The sequence below is a fragment of the Symphalangus syndactylus genome, chromosome 3 (genome assembly GCF_028878055.3).
Source record: "Symphalangus syndactylus isolate Jambi chromosome 3, NHGRI_mSymSyn1-v2.1_pri, whole genome shotgun sequence".
NCBI lineage: Eukaryota > Metazoa > Chordata > Mammalia > Primates > Hylobatidae > Symphalangus > Symphalangus syndactylus.
Genome location: NC_072425.2, coordinates 95,901,821 through 95,919,569, shown reverse-complemented (window position 1 = coordinate 95,919,569; position 17,749 = coordinate 95,901,821). Strand labels below are relative to the sequence as shown.

The 17,749-nt window shown below is 37.9% G+C and overlaps 1 protein-coding gene across 12 annotated transcripts in view; it reads right to left on the bottom strand.

The window, feature by feature from the left end:
* Positions 1–17,749, bottom strand: part of ETV1 (ETS variant transcription factor 1) — a 96,551-nt gene that overhangs the window by 20,879 nt on the left and 57,923 nt on the right. For all 12 annotated transcript variants that reach the window (XM_063637053.1, XM_055272561.2, XM_063637055.1 and 9 more), the window contains one exon: positions 17,281–17,528. In XM_063637053.1, coding sequence (XP_063493123.1) covers positions 17,281–17,528 — 248 coding nt within the window. The remainder of the gene's footprint in view (positions 1–17,280; positions 17,529–17,749) is intronic.

Below are 17,749 nucleotides of genomic sequence, written 5' to 3'. Positions count from 1 at the left end.
TTGTTTTTTTGAGACAGTCTCACTCTGTCGCCCAGGCTGGAGAGCAGTGGCGCGATCTCGGCTCACTGCAAGCTCCGCCTCCTGGCTCACGCCATTCTCCTGCCTCAGCCTCCTGAGTAGCTGGGACTACAGGCGTCTGCCAGCACGCCCGGCTAATTTTTTGTATTTTTAGTAGAGATGGGGTTTCACCATGTTGACCAGGTTGGTCTCGAACTCTTGACCTCAAGTGATCCATCCGCCTCGGCCTCCCAAAGTGCTGGGATTACAGGCATGAGTCACCTCGCCCGGCCGGGGGTACCTCTTTTGAGCTTCTTTTTACAGTATTACCCCCTCATGTTAGCTCCTAAAGGGCTCTGGCTTTAAAAGTTTTAAATTAAATCTAAAAATTAAATTATGTAAATTTAATTTAGAACAAAGAATTTTATTTGTTTCAAAACTTGTGGATCAAAGACCTCTATGACATATTAGTACTGGCCAAATCAGCTTACAGAAATTAAACTGCCTATAATTTGTTACAGATGAGTTCATGGTGATGAAAGCTGATCTAATATGCTGTAAAAATTCAAAGCAACAAAGCACTGCTGTCATTTTAATGCACTAATCAATGTAGTGGAAGTTAAGAATAATAAACTAACAACCCAAACTATCTAATTTGATTAGTCTTCACGTTTAGTAACATCAGTAAAGTTCTCTTCAAATTAAAATACACAGACAAGAAACTAAAAAAAAAAAAAAAAAGAAAAAAAACTTACTTTCTTCTCTGTCTCTTGATTTGCATTTTCAAGCTATGCTGGGAAACATAATATTGATTTGGGAAGCTTTACCAAAGGTTTGACCACAAAGTGCAGTTTTGAATTTGCACATTTAAAATTGCTAGGCACTCTCTGATTTGCATATTTGCTGCCTCTATGGCAGAATGGAGGCTCTCCTTTAGGGGAGAGTTTGCTTAAAATTTCAAGGAGCTACATCAGGCCACGGCAAAGAGCAAAGATTTGCCACAATTGTCTGAAATATCTGTACAGAGGTGGCTGAAATTGCTCTGCTATCAAATGGTGTGTAAATCTGGAATTATAACATATTATAACCTCTAAATAAGGGAGAAAAACAAGTCTCTTTCATTTGATGCTTTTGGTTAAATTCCTCTAGCAATAATGAGTGTATAACTTAATTAAGCATTCGAATCTCTTAGAGTAAATGAGAAATCTCAGTAAAATATAAATATGTTTGATGTTGTATTTTAATATGGTTTTGCTTTCCTGTAAGTATATAGTGCAAAGCTGGATTGATTATACACTTCACTAACTCCTTGTGGAGGTGATATGACAAAATCAAGCCCACATAAACTTGTCTATTGTATACTGATGATTTCTAAAACTTGGCACATAAAATATCCACAGCCAAAATGTGTATGTAAACACATACCTGAAATTATCATATACTCAGTAAAAAATGTGTGTGTGTATCAATGCATACCTAGGAGTTTCAACTAGTTTTTCAAAAACATTTGTCTATTATGTAAAAAATACTGAGTTATATTAAGAATTAATGTCACCAATCTCATTCAAGAAAGATGAGCATACTGACAGATCTTGCCAATATTCTATCTCTTTTAAACTTAGTACTTTACTAGATTTTTTGTTTGCTTACTTCTTCTCATTTGCTGTTAAGCTCATAGTTTATGTTTAAAATCCAAAGGTTTACAAGGGTGCATAAATAACCTGAGTTTTATGCAGATGTGTTTAAATGCAAAGGCATCACATATATGCCATACTTTTAGCCTGCTTTTCCAATTGTCACATGTCAAATTGAGTGCAGTCAATTGAGAAAACTTATTTCATAAAGTTTCCTGAATGAATGATAATGGAAATAAATTTTTTTTTTACCACTTTTACCATATGACTACTCTATTGTAGAACAAGTCTAAAAGTAATTATCTTCCAAAATAAGGACATATATATCTGAATTCATGTGAGAATGATAGCAAAAAAGTCAAGTTTTATAAGACCTATTTGCTGTTCATTAGTAAGCTCAATGTGAATATAACATCTTAGTTACTAAACTTGATGTGAATGTAACATCTTAGCTACTGAACTGGATGTGAATATAACATCTTAGTTACTGAACTTCACATGAATGTAACATCTTAGTTACTGAACCTCATGTGAAGAAGGCAGCAAAGCTGGAGAAATCCTGACAAGGGAGTGACAAATTTAGTATTACCTCACTCACACTTAGATGGGATCTTTCTCTTTAGGGTTTTAAGTAAACTGTGAATATAAATAATGTAAAATCTGCAGAGATACTTACTTCACAATACTCAGATGTACTGAATCTACTATTGATTGAGTATAGGGGGAGAACTATGTTAATTTTTAGATGGTTTTAATATGCTTGTAATAGCATTTGCAAAATCTTAAAAAAAGAGAGAGAAAAGTAGGGGTCAGAGGTGGTGGCTCACGTCTGTAATCCTAGCACTTTGGGAGGCCAAGGAGGGCAGATCGCTTGAGGTCAGGGGTTCCAGACCACCCTAGCCAACATGGTGAAACCCTGTCTCTACTAAAAATACAAAATTTAGCCAGGCATGGTGGCGTGTGCCAGTCATCCTAGCTACTCGGGAGGCTGAGGCAGGAGAATCACTTGAACCTAGGAGGTGGAGGTTTCAGTAAGCCGAGATTGTACCACTGCACTCCAGCCTGGGTGACAGAGTGAGACTCCGTCTCAAAAAAAGAGTAGGCAGGGCACAGTAGCTCATGCCTGTAATCTTGGCACTTTGGGAGGCCGAGGTGGGAGGATTGATTGAGCCCAGGAGTTCAAGACCAGCCTGGGCAATATGGTGAAACCCCATCTCTACCAAAAATATTTAAAAAGTTAGCTGGATGTGGTGGCACACAACTGTAGTCCCAGCTACTCAAGAGGCTAAGATGGGAGGATGGTTTGAGCATAGGAGGCAGAGGTTGCAGTGAGCCCAGATCATACTACTGCACTCCAACCTAGGCAACAGAGCCAGATCTTGTCCAAAAAAAAAAAAAAGTAAAAGTAAACTAAAGAAAGAAAAAGTAAAAGTAAAATAAGTAAATAATGAAGTTATAGCAGTTATCTGAATTTAGGTGCTTTTGAAAATTTAAGGCTACATGGCAAAAAGTAACAGTATAGAATTTTATCGGCCGGGCGCGGTGGCTCACGCTTGTAATCCCAGCACTTTGGGAGGCCGAGGCGGGCGGATCATGAGGTCAGGAGATCGAGACCATGGTGAAACCCCGTCTCTACTAAAAAATAGAAAAAAATTAGCTGGGCGTGGTGGCGGGCGCCTGTAGTCCCAGCTACTCGGAGAGGCTGAGGCAGGAGAATGGCGTGAACCCGGGAGGGGGAGCTTGCAGTGAGCCGAGATTGCGCCACTGCACTCCAGCCTGGGCGACAGAGCGAGACTCCGTCTCAAAAAAAAAAAAAAAAAAAAAAAAAAAAAGAATTTTATCTACACAATTATAAACTTCTCTTGTAAGCACTTGGGGTTTTCTTTTGGACAGTACCCCACACAAATAATGACCAGATCCAAACAACATTAGATTATATGATCTACTAGGCTCGCACTATTACAAGTTTTACAAGCCTGTGATAGTCTTACTAAGCTGAAATTTTAAAATAAAGTTGAAGTGATAGAAAACATGGGCACAACTGTAACTTTGAGTATTTATTTATTTATTTATTTATTTATTTTGAGATGGAGTTTCACTCTTGTTGCCCAGGCTGGAGTGTAACGGTGCGATCTCAGCTCACTGCAACCTTTGCCTCCCGGGTTCAAGTGATTCTCCCGCCTCAGCCTCCCTAGTAGCTGGGATTACAGGCATGCACCACCATGCCCTGCTAATTTTGTACTTTTAGTAGAGACAGGGTTTCACTATCTTAAGTCAGGCTGGTTTTGAACTCCTGACCTCAGGTGATCCGCCACCTAGGCCTCCCAAAGTACTGGGGTTATAGGCGTGAGCCACCACGCCTGACCAACTTTGAGTATTTATTTCATACTACCATACTCTGACAATTAACAGAGGTTTAAAAGAAAATATGAGGCCAGGCGCGGTGGCTCACACCTGTAATCCCAGCATTTTGGGAGGCCGAGGCGGGTGGATCATGAGGTCAGGAGATGGAGACCATCCTGGCTAACACGGTGAAACCCCATCTCCACTGAAAATACAAAAAATTAGCCAGGAGTGGTGGTGGGCGCCAGTAGTCCCAGCCATGTGGGAGGCTGAGGCAGGAGAATGGGGTGAACCCAGGAGGCGGAGCTTGCAGTTAACCAAGATCGCGCCACTGCACTCCAGCCTGGGAGACAGAGTGAGACTCCGTCTCAAAAAAAAAAAAAAAAAAAAAAAAAAGAAAAGAAAAAGAAAATATGATACAGGATGCCATTAGCTGCCAAAATGGGCCACACAAAATTCTGAAGAGATAGTGGTTTTAATGTGGAATTTCAATGCTAAATTTCTCTCCTCCTGGAATCTACATGATTTGAAAAAAAACATACCATGAACAGCTTTGTCCTCTTGTTTTCATCTCTCCTTGGATCACCACAATATTCAGATAACTTTTTCTATTTGCTTTGAATATGAATAATACTAGTAAGAAGTTCAGCAAGACTGTTTCTCTTGCCGGACTAGCACAATATGACTGTTTTAAGAGTATTGTCTCTCTTATTTTATCTTATCCTGTAGCCCCAAATATTGTACTTTTAATTATTAGAAATAATAATGGCATCTTAATAAAGGACTAGTAGTCTTTGAAGAAGTATCTAGTCAAAATAAAATCATGTCAATGGAAATCCTTTATTATTGCCTGCACCCCATTATGTGCTAGAAACTGTAACTTTATAAACATAACCATATTTATATATTTATATCAGTAACTTTATAAACATAACCTTATTTACCATTACAAAAACACTAAAAGATGAGAGTTATTTGCCCTTTTATAAATGAGGAAACTGGAGGCATAAGGGGTTACAAAACATGCTCAATATGACACAAATTGTAAATGGATGTCAGGCCCAGGATTTAGTATAATATTTCCAGTGTCATACTAAGTGAGTGGTTTTTTTTTTTTAATACTAAGAAAAACAGATGAAGCAGTGAAATGTACAGACCCACATACTAAAAAAAAAAAAAAAAAAATTACCAGAACGGAGAGTTGAAAAATACTTTTAAAGAGAATAGTTAAATGAATCACAGTAACACATGCTTGTTGTTCTTTTGGTTTTTTTTTTTTTTTGATACTTTTCATATTTATCTTTGAATTACTTTCCTGTAAAATTTTCCAGATTGTTAGAGAAAACTAAATAGAAACCACACACACACACACACACACACACACAATAAGAACAATAACCATCCATTTAATCTGATAAAAATTCCTTGAAAATTTTTTCAAGTTGTTCATATCCTAGTTGAAAATATTTTATGATATAAAATGTCTCTTTTCCTCAAACCTATTAGTTAACTCATTTAAGTATAGAAATTATTTAAGTGTAAAAATTCTAAAACTATAATAGAAACCTAAAAACATATACTTAGTTATGTAAACACTTTAAAAAATGTTATATGTTCCCTTCTTTTGTTCACATTCATGAAACAGACAAAAACACACAAAGACACACACACACAGCGAGAGAGAGACAGAGAGAAGAGAGATCCAAACATGTATCTTTAAACTGTCTCATTTAATTTCAAATCTCAGTTCCACTTATAAAAACAGTTGTATGTTCACTTTACCCACTTGAAATAAGCAGTAATATTACTTACTAAATATCCTGGTTGTTTTATTAAAAAAGAAACTAAAAGTCCCACACTATAAAAGCACACTCCACCCCCTTCTAATTGCCTTTTTCCAAGCTAGTACAACTCACAAGCAGATTATCCATCCCTTCCCCCTTTCCTGCCTGTAAAATCCAAGTTAGACAAACACTGTGGGGCTGAAATGACATATTTGAATGGAATTCAGACCCACCAGTTCCTGTTTATGTTTCTGATTTGAGAATGTTGTCTTCTCATTCACTATACATTAGGAACACTGCAAGGCCATAAATAGTGTCAGGTTACTTGCAAGCAGGACCAATGAGCATTAATCATTACTTCCAGTCAACTGGCAAAAGCAGCAGCTGATGGAACACTACACCCTTCAGCTCTGTATAAATGGACATTCCAGAGACCGTGAGTGTGTGTGTGTGTGTGTGTGTTTCCTTTCAGTCTCCATTTTATGAATGAAACTCCAGGCTCTATAGCGTCCATTCATGTAAGAGAAATGCTTACAGGGCTCTGCCCCTAGGGATCAATCAGTCATGGGTAAAACTGGTATGATTGGTTTAAGACAGCCTTCAGCCTTCCATTACTGACTTAAAATGCAGTCCCTGTCCATTTGGCCTGTGTTAATGCATAAAGAGTAAATCCAGACTGTAGTCTCAATTCTCAAATCAAATCACTAGAGCCAATGCCACTTACTGTAACTGTAGATTTAGAGCATATTTAAGTATTTCTTAGAAAAACTGATACAGTGGGCCAGAGTACTGGTTTGGGAGATTTGCAATTTTAACTCCAAAAGGAATGAGGAAAACTCATATGAGACATGCTAAGCAATAAAATGCAAAGTCAAATTGTGAGGCCAATCTACGACCTCTATTATAATAACAAAATCAATTAGGAAGACATCACTGTCACTTTTCACGATTGAAGCACCTAAAAATCAGAGATTAAGTGATCTACTAGTCCACAAATCACTGGCTGAGTTAAAGAAAATTATCTTTGGATATTGAGAAAGAGCTAAGATGTTAACATTTTCTGAAAGTTCAATAGCTCATTCTTTAAAGTTCCCAAGTGATCCTATACCTGAATGTCTTTAAGCAATAGTTTTAGAGTTAGGAGGGAAAAAATGAGCTGCCATGTTTCAGGAGAAAATGTAGCCATAAGCAAATGATGTTCCGTACTGGCATAAGGCCATAGTTTGGCCTTTGGAAGTGTTACATATCAAGTACAAAAGGCCAAAGTTCATGGAATCATAATCATTGCTGCACTGGAAATTACTAAAGATGGCAATATTTAAAAATATCCAGAGTTTTTAGGGAGAGGAAGCAATATATGAGCAATTATGGAAATACTTTTTGAAGAGTCAATCCTATCCTGAAGAGTGTTAAATATGGAATGGGTTTTATTAGCCATTTGTAATTTGGTCCTTGACTCCAAAGGGGAAAAAAACACTTTTTTCTTTCGGTGACCTGAAGCCATGTGAGAAAAAAGTTGCAGTAAACAGTCCCTGTGTATATCTCTAAACCACTAATCAACAGATCCTTACCATGCCTACAGAAAAGGAAGAGGATAAACAGAAAAATTGCCCAGTCTTTGGTTTTAAACCTGGGAAGGATTATTTATTATGGCATTATGACAAATATTTAACCTCCAATTTCTAATATCTGATTAATAAAGTCATACAGAATAAATAAATTTATGGCCATATGTTAGAGCTCAAAACTAAAATACTTAACTTAGGCAGGTGGGAGACGAACCCACCATTCAGAAAAAATATGGGACAGAGGAAAGTCACTAAAGAGTGAACGTATACCGAATTATTAATTTTTTGCGAACTTTTTTTCCAGGGCTTTAAAAATATTCAATATTTTCTAAGGAATTACTCTTTAAGGTGGTTCAAAAATATGTAAATAAAAATGACAAACTGAAGATGAATATCTTCAAATGTAATATTTCATATTTAAAATAATTGTAATATGTTGTCTAACTTCCATTATTCAATATATTTCAAGTCTGATCAATGTAATACATGAATTACAACTTTATAATTATTAGGGGCTGGATATAAAATTCATAATAGATTGATTTAAGAAGTATATGCATTATCTATATTGAAATAATTCGTTTAGGTGTTCAGAGTTTTAGATATTGTGGTTTTTATCATTCTAGGCCTTCTCCTATAACTATATAAGAGAGAGGTGGGTCTTGAGATAGACTGCTGTATAGTTGCTGAGAAGAGAAGAAGGCATACATTCATAACAACTTGGTGACTCTTCCATACTTTCAAAGGGAATATGAATAGAAAAATACTACCCTACTTCCTTTCCTCCTTAGCTGCCTAATTAGAATCCCAGCAATAATACAATTTTTAAAAAATAACTGAGATAAAATAATTTCTTCAATGTGAAAACACTGAATAGTGACATTGGAATGTTCAGACAGTGGTGGTGTGCACGTGTAATCCCAACCACGGTGAGGCTGAGGAGGGAGAATTGCTTGAGGCCAAGAGTTAGCAACTTACCTGGGCAAGACAGCGAGACCCTATCTCTTTAAAACACATCAGGCAAAACAAAACAAGACACACACACACAGAATGTTCAAGAGGGCAAAATTATTGATCATGGGCTTTCCATTTTGGAAATAATGAAGCCTGCTAGTTTATGGTAAGCCTTGAATATTCAAAATAATATCAGTTACCTTTATTTCTACTCCCTGTGTTCCATCTGACTTTAATTAGTGTCTTTCAACAGCTTTCCTTTTTGTAATCACTGCATACTTTCTGTTTCCTGGATAATATTTTTGGTTGTTTATGTGTACCCCAATTGTTCAGAAAGGATGAAAGAAAAGTGTATTAGAAAATATGTGTGAGGTTAGTTTCCCTAGAATACGTATCTCATCTTGTAAGTAAATAGTAATAAATTGTTTTTTAAGGTAAAATATCCTGATGACACAATTTCTGAGATATTGCTAGATGAGTAGTAGTAATAAATGCAATAGTAATAGTTTAGAAATAAATGACTGGGATATTTTAGCCCTCTGAATGTTGTCATTTTTTTCTTAAGTTTTGTGCAAGTTTAGTCAGTTGATTGAGGCTCTGACACGTCATCTCCAAACTATAAAACACTACACATTTATATTTTTATATGGATGCAAAAAATAACCATGTTGTTCTTGCTCCATTACCCAATTATTTAATCCTACAACTTTCACTTTCAAACCATATCATAAACTCTGCAAGGGAAAGCCCACGCAATGCTTGCTACTACAGGCAGCATTAGGAATTACTTCACTACTTTTCCTACTATTTGATTAGGATGAGTATCCACCAACACAGCAAAACATAGAATAACATTTACAATATAAAAACATTCCTCTCTTGCCATTTCAGAAACCCAAGAGTATTTAAATTTCTTGATTAAAGTGCCAGCTTGGGCCTATGTGAATAGCAGATAGATTTGTCAGCTCTGACAGATGAAAGTTAAACATATTCCAGTTTTAACATATTTAACATAAGGTAAATATTTTTTCAGTATTTATTTCATCATTTTTCTGCCTACACATAATTTTTCGATGTGCTAAGGACAGATAACCGTTCTCTAAATTTACAGGCTTTTCTACTGGCTTTTGTCAAAGCCCTAATAGGGTAATAAAGAAGTATATGAGGAGCTTGGGAGGGGTTGTTGGGGTGAATAATGGATGGATTTTAAATGAAGAATGGGCCGGGCATGGTGGCTCATGCCTGTTATCCCAGCATTTTGGGAGGCTGAGGCGGGCGGATCACCTAAGGTTGGAAGTTTGAGACCAGCATGACCAACATGGAGAAACCGTGTCTCTACTAAAAATACAAAATTAGCCGGGCATGGTGGTGGTGCACGCCTGTGATCCCAGCTACTCAGGAGGCTGAGGCAGGAGAATCATTTGAATTAGGGAGGCAGAGGTTGTGGTGAGCTGAGATCGTGCCATTGTACTCCAGCCAGGGCAACAAGAGTGAAACTCCGTCTCAAAAAAAAAAATAAATAAATAAAATAAAATGAAGAATGGAAAAAGCACCCTATTCCTCAAAAACAGCTTTCTTTACATCTGTTTGAGATCCTGTAGTCCCTCATAAGCTTATTTGTGAAAAATGGATTCAGCTGACAATGGTCTGAAAAGCACAGCTCAAGGTGAAGTGTAAGCCACTGAGCCATCAAGGGCATTAAGAAAGAAAGAGTGAGGTCCAATGAGAAGACTCAAACTAAGTTCATGCAATCAAGGACTTAGAGCTTGGAAGGGCCATTAATTAGCCACTTTTTCTTCTCATTATTTTTCAGCCTTTTTCAAAAGAGCTATTACAAAAGATCACTTCTTTGATAATCTCAGTTCTTAAGAATGCTCGTGGTATATTTTTTAAAAGAAAGCAGAATGCATCTTCATCATTTATATCGTTGAATTGCTCTATTTTTCTACCTCACTGCAGTGAACACCTTAACATTTAGAGTAAAATGTGGGCACTATTTAATGTGAAATGTTCTCCTCCCAAATTAGTGAAAGCACACCTCACATCTTCAAGCAGATGCCCTGGATCATGAAGAGCCTTCGAAAACCATACAAAAACACTCAGTATTTCCCTTAAATCTGAACAATTATGTAGAAAGACAAATCATGAACTCTCCACTAAACTAAGAATTAGAAAATACTAATTTTAGTTTTGGCTGCTTCACAATATATCTGTAACTGATGGTAAGTTACTTCATTTGGATGAACCTCAGATATTTATCTGTAAAATTTGGGTGTGAAGAAGTAGTTTGAAGTAGGTGAACTTCAAGAGCTTTCATGATAAAAGGATTTAGAATTCTATGAAACATTTATTTGTGTCAACTTCCCAATTTAAAATAGCACGAACAACATTTGCCGCCAAAGAGTTACGTGCCTCCAAATTGAAAAAAGGCCTTATCAGCAGCGGCAGGAGTGGCCTTAAGAAACACAATTTAAAAATGCAAAAACATTTTCTTTGGCAAATATATGATGTTGAGTTCTCACCCCTGCCCTCTGCTTTTATTTCCTACTCTCTCCAAGCTCAAAGTACGCAGCACTGTCCTTTATTTTCTTATTTTAGCTATCTTCCTCTTGCCTTTGAAAGTTGTTCTTTCCCTCTCTTCATTCCCTACTCAGATTAAGTTGCTCCGCCACATGGCTGAGAAGCATTGTTTAATTAGGATAACAGAATAGGTCTTAAGGGCTAAAAACACCTTATTAATGTACATTACTCCTCCAACCAACTACTGGGTTAAGATTTTTAATAAACTACAATGTGCAAAGGAATAAAATCCTAATGGTAGGATTGCAAGCACTGTGCCAGGTGAACATGAATCCCACTAAGTAGGGCATTATTTTCCCTCCCTCCTCGAAGGCAGTCCTAGACACAGACCAATAGAAAGTCATTTACGCTTACAACATATGAGACTGTAACATCCTTTACTTGTTTTCACTTATAGGACTGACGTGATGACTTTGGACACTTCTCTTCTTCAACTATAAATTGATTGATTTTTTTTTTTTTTTTTTGAGACTGAGTCTCGCTCTGTTGCCCAGGCTGGAGTGCAGTGGCGTGATCTCGGCTCACTGCAAGCTCCACCTCCCATGTTCACACCATTCTCCTGCCTCAGCCTCCCGAGTAGCTGGGACTACAGGCACCCGCCACCACGTCCGGCTAATTTTTTGTATTTTTTTTAGTAGGGATGGGGTTTCACTGTGGTCTTGATCTCCTGACCTCGTGATCCGCCCACCCCGCCCTCCCAAAGTGCTGGGATTACAGGCGTGAGCCACCGGGCCTGGCCAGATTGATTTTTTTTTTAAAAATACTCATTCTGTTTGATTAGGAAAGCAGCACATAAGCATTGTTAAAATATAAAATATTAATACTTCACAGATACAAAATATCACCTGTAATACCACCTATATATAGCCAAGGTATTTCTGTACTGGCTCTTAATTTGCATGAGTTATGCTTTGCATACTTTTAAAAACTCAGTAGTCTCATTTTATTAAATATTTTTCAAAAATCTGACTTCTAATGGCTGCATAATATTTCTTTTACAGGTACCCATAACTTACTTTACCATTCACCTATTATATATTTTTAATATTTTGCTTTCTCTCTGTCTCTCTCAAACATTCACTATGCATCTTTCACTATTTCTTAGAATAAATTCCTGAGAGTGAAATTACCCCCATCAAAACATGTGAACACTGCGTGCTGATATTTTTTAAAGTCAAAGTTTAGTTTCATGTGCCCACTACCCCTCTAAAAAAATCTACTGTAAGATATCAAAAAGTAAAATAAAATGAAACAAAATAAGCAAAATATCAACCAACCAACTAACAAATTCAGCTCTAATAAAATATATTGCTATAAACATCTAAAATATTTGCCTCACTGGACATTCTGAATTTGCAAAACCTCATATGTGGTCATGAAAATGGGAAAACAGTCTTGACTCTAAGAAAAAAGAATACTTTGTACGGGAATCTCCACGAGGCACTCCAGATGAAGCACTCAATGTGTATTTAATACTTCTTATGTGGGCATTTGACCATAAGGGAATGAAAAAAAATACCATGTTGGATTTAGAAAAAAGCAACCAACCAACAACAACAAAAAATGTGTACTGCTTTATGCAGCATAATTAAGGCTAGAGAAGACAAGGAAAGGGACAAAAATAGATGGATTGGATTGGATCTTTTAGAACCTAGTATCATGATACATCATGATCATACTGTACTGGTTCATCAAATTGGCCCCAAATATCTGTTTCTTGTTTCCTCACTGTCTTCTGATCGAAGTTATTTTCTTTTCTCCTGAATAAAAATTTATACTCTACTAACATAGTATTTTGCATTTTTTATCTTAAATATTAGGCAGTTGAAATTGCATTCCTGTAATTATAACTAATAGACCTTCCATTTCCCATGTCATAATTAATGTCAGGCTTTATTAGAGCACAATCATAAGCTACCTTTTCCCTTACGAGGCTTCTTTTATTTTCACAACATTTATGGTGTATAGAATTAAGCAATAAAGAGTTCTAAAGGTCTTCTGTAAGAATAGCCTTTGGATCATAGATGCTGAGTTAACTGACTTAGAAAATGCTTTTTACGGCAGGGTGCAGTGGCTCACGCCTGTAATCCCAGCACTTTGGGAGGCTGAGGCTGGCGGATCACTTGAGGTCAGGCGTTTGAGACCAGCCTAGCCAACATGATGAACCCCTGTCTCTAATTAAAAACAGAAAAATCAGCTGGGCATGGTGGTACACGCCTGTAGTCCCAGATACTCATGAGGCTGAGGCAGGAGAACTGCTTGAACCTGGGAGGCAGAGGTTGCGGTGAGCCGAAATCACACCACTGCACTCCAGCCTGGGCGACAGAATGAAACTCCATCTCAAAATACAAAAACAAATAAAGAAAATGCTTTTCACATTGTTTTTAAACCACATATAAATCTATGTGCTTCCTAATGTGCTATTTGTTCAACACCAATAGGTGAAAAAATAAATCACTGATTCAGTGATAAATGCATTAGATTTCCTCAAAGATTATTAAGCATACTTGCAGCAAGGATGAAAAAATTAATGACAACCAAACAAAATATCTACGGATCATATTTGTTGATTGCAATGTATGACATTTACACATGTGTCAACTTAACTGCAGCAATCTCGTGGCGAGTAAAATACATTTTGATACCCACAGATTAATTTTTCATAGGCCCTGGTTATGGGGTTACTATATTTATTTTAAATCCTATCGGAAAGATATAATTTTACCATTTAACTATTCAAGCAAAATACAACTGTATCCTACTGCGAACTGAAATTAGAACTCAAAGGTGGTATACAACTTTGGTAATTTTAAATATAATTTAAGGCACAGAATGCAATATAAAATTAACAGCTTTTTAGGTAAGAATTTTACAAGTAATCTGCAAGACATGGCATACTTACAAAAGAGATGCCATACATACCTTCGACAAACGATGCTGGACTATGTTTTGAAGATTATATATGACTCAATCTGTGCTTTTGAGCGTCAAACAGTGACTGGTTCTGAAGTCCGTATTACATATGAATGTAATTCTTACAGCACAAGATGCTATATTTCGCCCTTATTCGAATTTTAAAATCTCTTTTCCATTAGGTTCACATCTTCTTAAGAAAAGTTATACATTCTCAATACCACACTACATATAACTGTATATACAATATAAATATGAGGAGAAGATATACATGGAGCAATCATAGAATCAAGAAAAGAGTTTCAGGCTGGGCATGGTGGCTCACGCCTGTAATCCCAGCACTTTGGCAGGCTGAGGCGGGCAGATCACTAGGTCCAGAGATTGAGACCAGCCTGACCAACATGGAGAAACCCCATCTCTACTAAAAATACAAAATTAGCTGGGCATGGTGGCACATGCCTGTAATCCCAGCTACTCCGGAGGCTGAGGCAGGAGAATCGCTTGAACCTGGGAGGCAGAGTTTGCGGTGAGCTGAGATCGTGCCACTGCACTCCAGCCTGGCAACAGAGCAAGACTCTATCTCAAAAAAAAAAAAAAAAAGAAAAAAAAAGAAGAGTTTCAATGTTGCTCTTTTTGGTATCATACATATAAAAACATTTCTAGGCAGGGCATGGTGGCTCACACCAGTAATCCCAGCACTTTGGGAGGCCAAGGCAGCCAGATCACCTGAGGTCAGGAGTCTGAGACCAGCCTGGCCAACATGGTGAAACCCCGTCTCTACTAAAACTACAAAAATCAGCCGGGCGTGGTGGTGGGTGCCTGTAATCCCAGTTATTCGGGAGGCTGAGGCGGGAGTATTGTTTGGACCCGGGAGGCGGAGGTTGCAGTGAGCTGAGAATGCACCACTGCACTCAAGCCTGGGCGACAGAGCGAGACTCCGTCTCAAAAAAAATTCATTTCTATAGCACAAAAAGAAATATTTTAAGTGCTATGCTATACATGTTCTTTGGAATGATTGAGATAATTTATATGATTTCCACATAAAGTTTCTTGAAATCATGATGAATTTTAAAAACTACAACAAATTAAAATGTGGTTTTGGGAATAAGGATAATATAAATTAGCAGGATTTGAAATTTACAGAGATAAATGTGTACTATTTATAATAAAGCCCACTGTATTGCAGGGTTCTTAATTATAGACACCAGTGGACGATACAAAAGGTTCTAAACTGAGCCCACAATGGGAATTTCAAGATACTCCCCAAATTACAGTCCCTGGGGCAAAAATTCAAATAAAGACTCTTAAACAATCTGCTAAAATTTCTTAAATTATAAATCAGCCAAGTAAACTGATAAATAAGGTGTCTTCTTATCTTTGCAACTGTATACCATAACAACCTCACAGCCATGTCAAATTTAGTAGTTGAGGAAATCTCTAAAATGAGCCTGGAAGAGTATGGTATGGAGAGAGCTAGTACCCAGTCTTCAGATCCTGACGCACCCCACTTTTTGTCTCTCTTCCTATCCTTGAGCTCAATACTGGGCCACGCTGTGAGAGTTTCACACACCAAGATCCATCCTCATGCCTTCACAAACAGCTGCCCTTTAGCCACCCTTGAACCTAGCACTATATATAGGAGCAATGTGCTCTGCTTTCAGAAAACAGGGCCTGGGATGAACTTGCTCAGGCCCTGGAAGTAGACTCAAGGCCACTTGGGCAGAGAATTCATAGGTTTTGGGGAGCTCGCATGCTTTCTAGAAGTTGAGGCATGCCTCAAGGGGGCCAATTCCCTTCGTCCTTTGAACTTATTGGCCAGTGTAGAAGGATGACCAGAGGGAGACTTCTAAGTCACAGGGGTCTCTTTTGCAGAGCCTTAAGGGCGTTCATTATCAAGCAGGTAATCTCATATGCAAACTGGTAGCTCCAGACCTGGAGATAGTTTTCTTTACTCAAGTAGACTGATGATAGAAAAACTCAGCAGAGGAAGCAATACTCCCTTCATAAAGAATGCCCAAACTTTATATCCAGACAAAAGGAAATGAAACTGTTCTCAAATATTTCCATATCCACAACCGTCTATTGACCAGATACAATAATGTTAACAATATTTTACAGGTACATGGTAACCTTATAAACATTAGCTTTTATTTCATAGATTATTTTTCAAAATACCTGAGATGTGTTAAAAACAGATGTCCTGACTTGGCGGATTATAGAAGGAAAAACTCAGCAGAGTTAAGTAATTCTTTTAAAGTCTCAAGGTTCAAATATTGGCAAAGTTGGTGGTACTATTTGGAAAAAAAAATTTTTTTTTTTTTTGAGACGGAGTCTTACTCTGTCACCCAGGCTGGAGTGCAATGGCACAATCTCGGCTCACTATAACTTCCACCTCCTGGGTTCAACCAACTTTCCTGCCTCAGCCTACCAAGTAGCTGGGACTACAGGCACGTGCCACCATGCCCAGCTAATTTTTTGTATTTTTAGTAGAGACAGGGTTTCACCGTGTTAGCCAGGATGGTCTTAATCTCCTGACCTCGTAACCCACCCACCTCGGCCTCCCAAAGTGCTGGGATTACAGGCATGAGCCACCAGACTGGAAAAGATTTTAAACCTTCCCTCCTTTCAGGAAACCCCTCTCCCCTACTTGACGCGCTGCTTTGTACTACTTTCTAGCTCACAGAGACAAAGCTAAACTTTACGAATAATCTGTTATTCCCCTCTTAATATAATATGTAAGAATTCTTACTTACAAACACTTAGAATCTTTGCCACCAATAATTTTTTTTTTTTTTTTTGAGATTTTTGAGACGGAGTCTCTCTCTGTCACCCAGGCTGGAGTGCAGTGGTGCGATCTGGGCTCACTGCAACCTCTGCCTCCCGGGTTCAAGCGATTCTCTTGCCTCAGCCTCCCGAGTACCTGGGACTACAGGCACGTGCCACCATCCCTGGCTAATTTTTTGTATATTTAGTAGAGACGGGGTTTCACCGTGTTAGGCAGGGTGGCCTCGATCTCCTGACCTCGTGATCCACCAGTCTCAGCCTCCCAAAGTGCTGGGATTACAGGCGTGATCCACCGCACCAGGACCCCAGTAATTTTTTTAAAAATGTTATAAGCCATATGTGACCTAGTTCAGAAGAATATTACTTTCTGTAAACATTTTTATTAAGTAGCACTGTAGTAGCAAAATAACAAGAAAAAAAAGTGCAGAATTAAGAAAAAAATTGCAATGTCCCTCTTGAGCTGAGACTGTGCATAATTCTGTAAAGTGTATTTTTCTTTAAACTGGTTTTGTTTCCAGACACTATTTCAACCATCACCTCATGTCAAAATGACCTGATAGTCCAAATCTTTACACGTAGATGAAGTTTTAATGAAGGGACAAAATCTGAAAGATCTTATTAAAAAATGATCAGGAGCTACCTAGTCTGATACCAACACTAACCAACGTGACAAGGGAGGTGAAAAAGTGCCTTGAATGTAATTTGAGCAGAGCACGGGCCTACCTGAGTCATATGCAAAATCTCTGGGTTCCTGTTTAATCATCAGAGGAGGGGGAAAGCTTTGGCTGGCCGCACTGCCAACCATGGTGTTGTGTTCATACACTGGGTCGTGGTACTCCTGCTTAAAGCCTTGTGGTGGGAAGGGGATGTTTGGCTCAGACATCTGGCGTTGGTACATAGGACGTCCTTCCCTTGGCATTGTCGGCAAAGGAGGAAAGGAGTTACAGGGTTCAGAAAGCTGGCGGCGAAATCTAGGGAATAAGAGAGTGTGTTTCAGATGAAATGGTAACATGGAACATTCTTTAAAATACGGATACGGTTTTTCATTTCTTAGTGAATGAACATGATACCAGCTGACCTGAAGTGTAAATCTTTAACAAGCATTACATTTTTCTTTCCTGGGTTAATAGCTCTATGTTTTTTAATCATATGACTTACATTCCCTTTCTAATCAGTCTCTTGCAGCACTGTT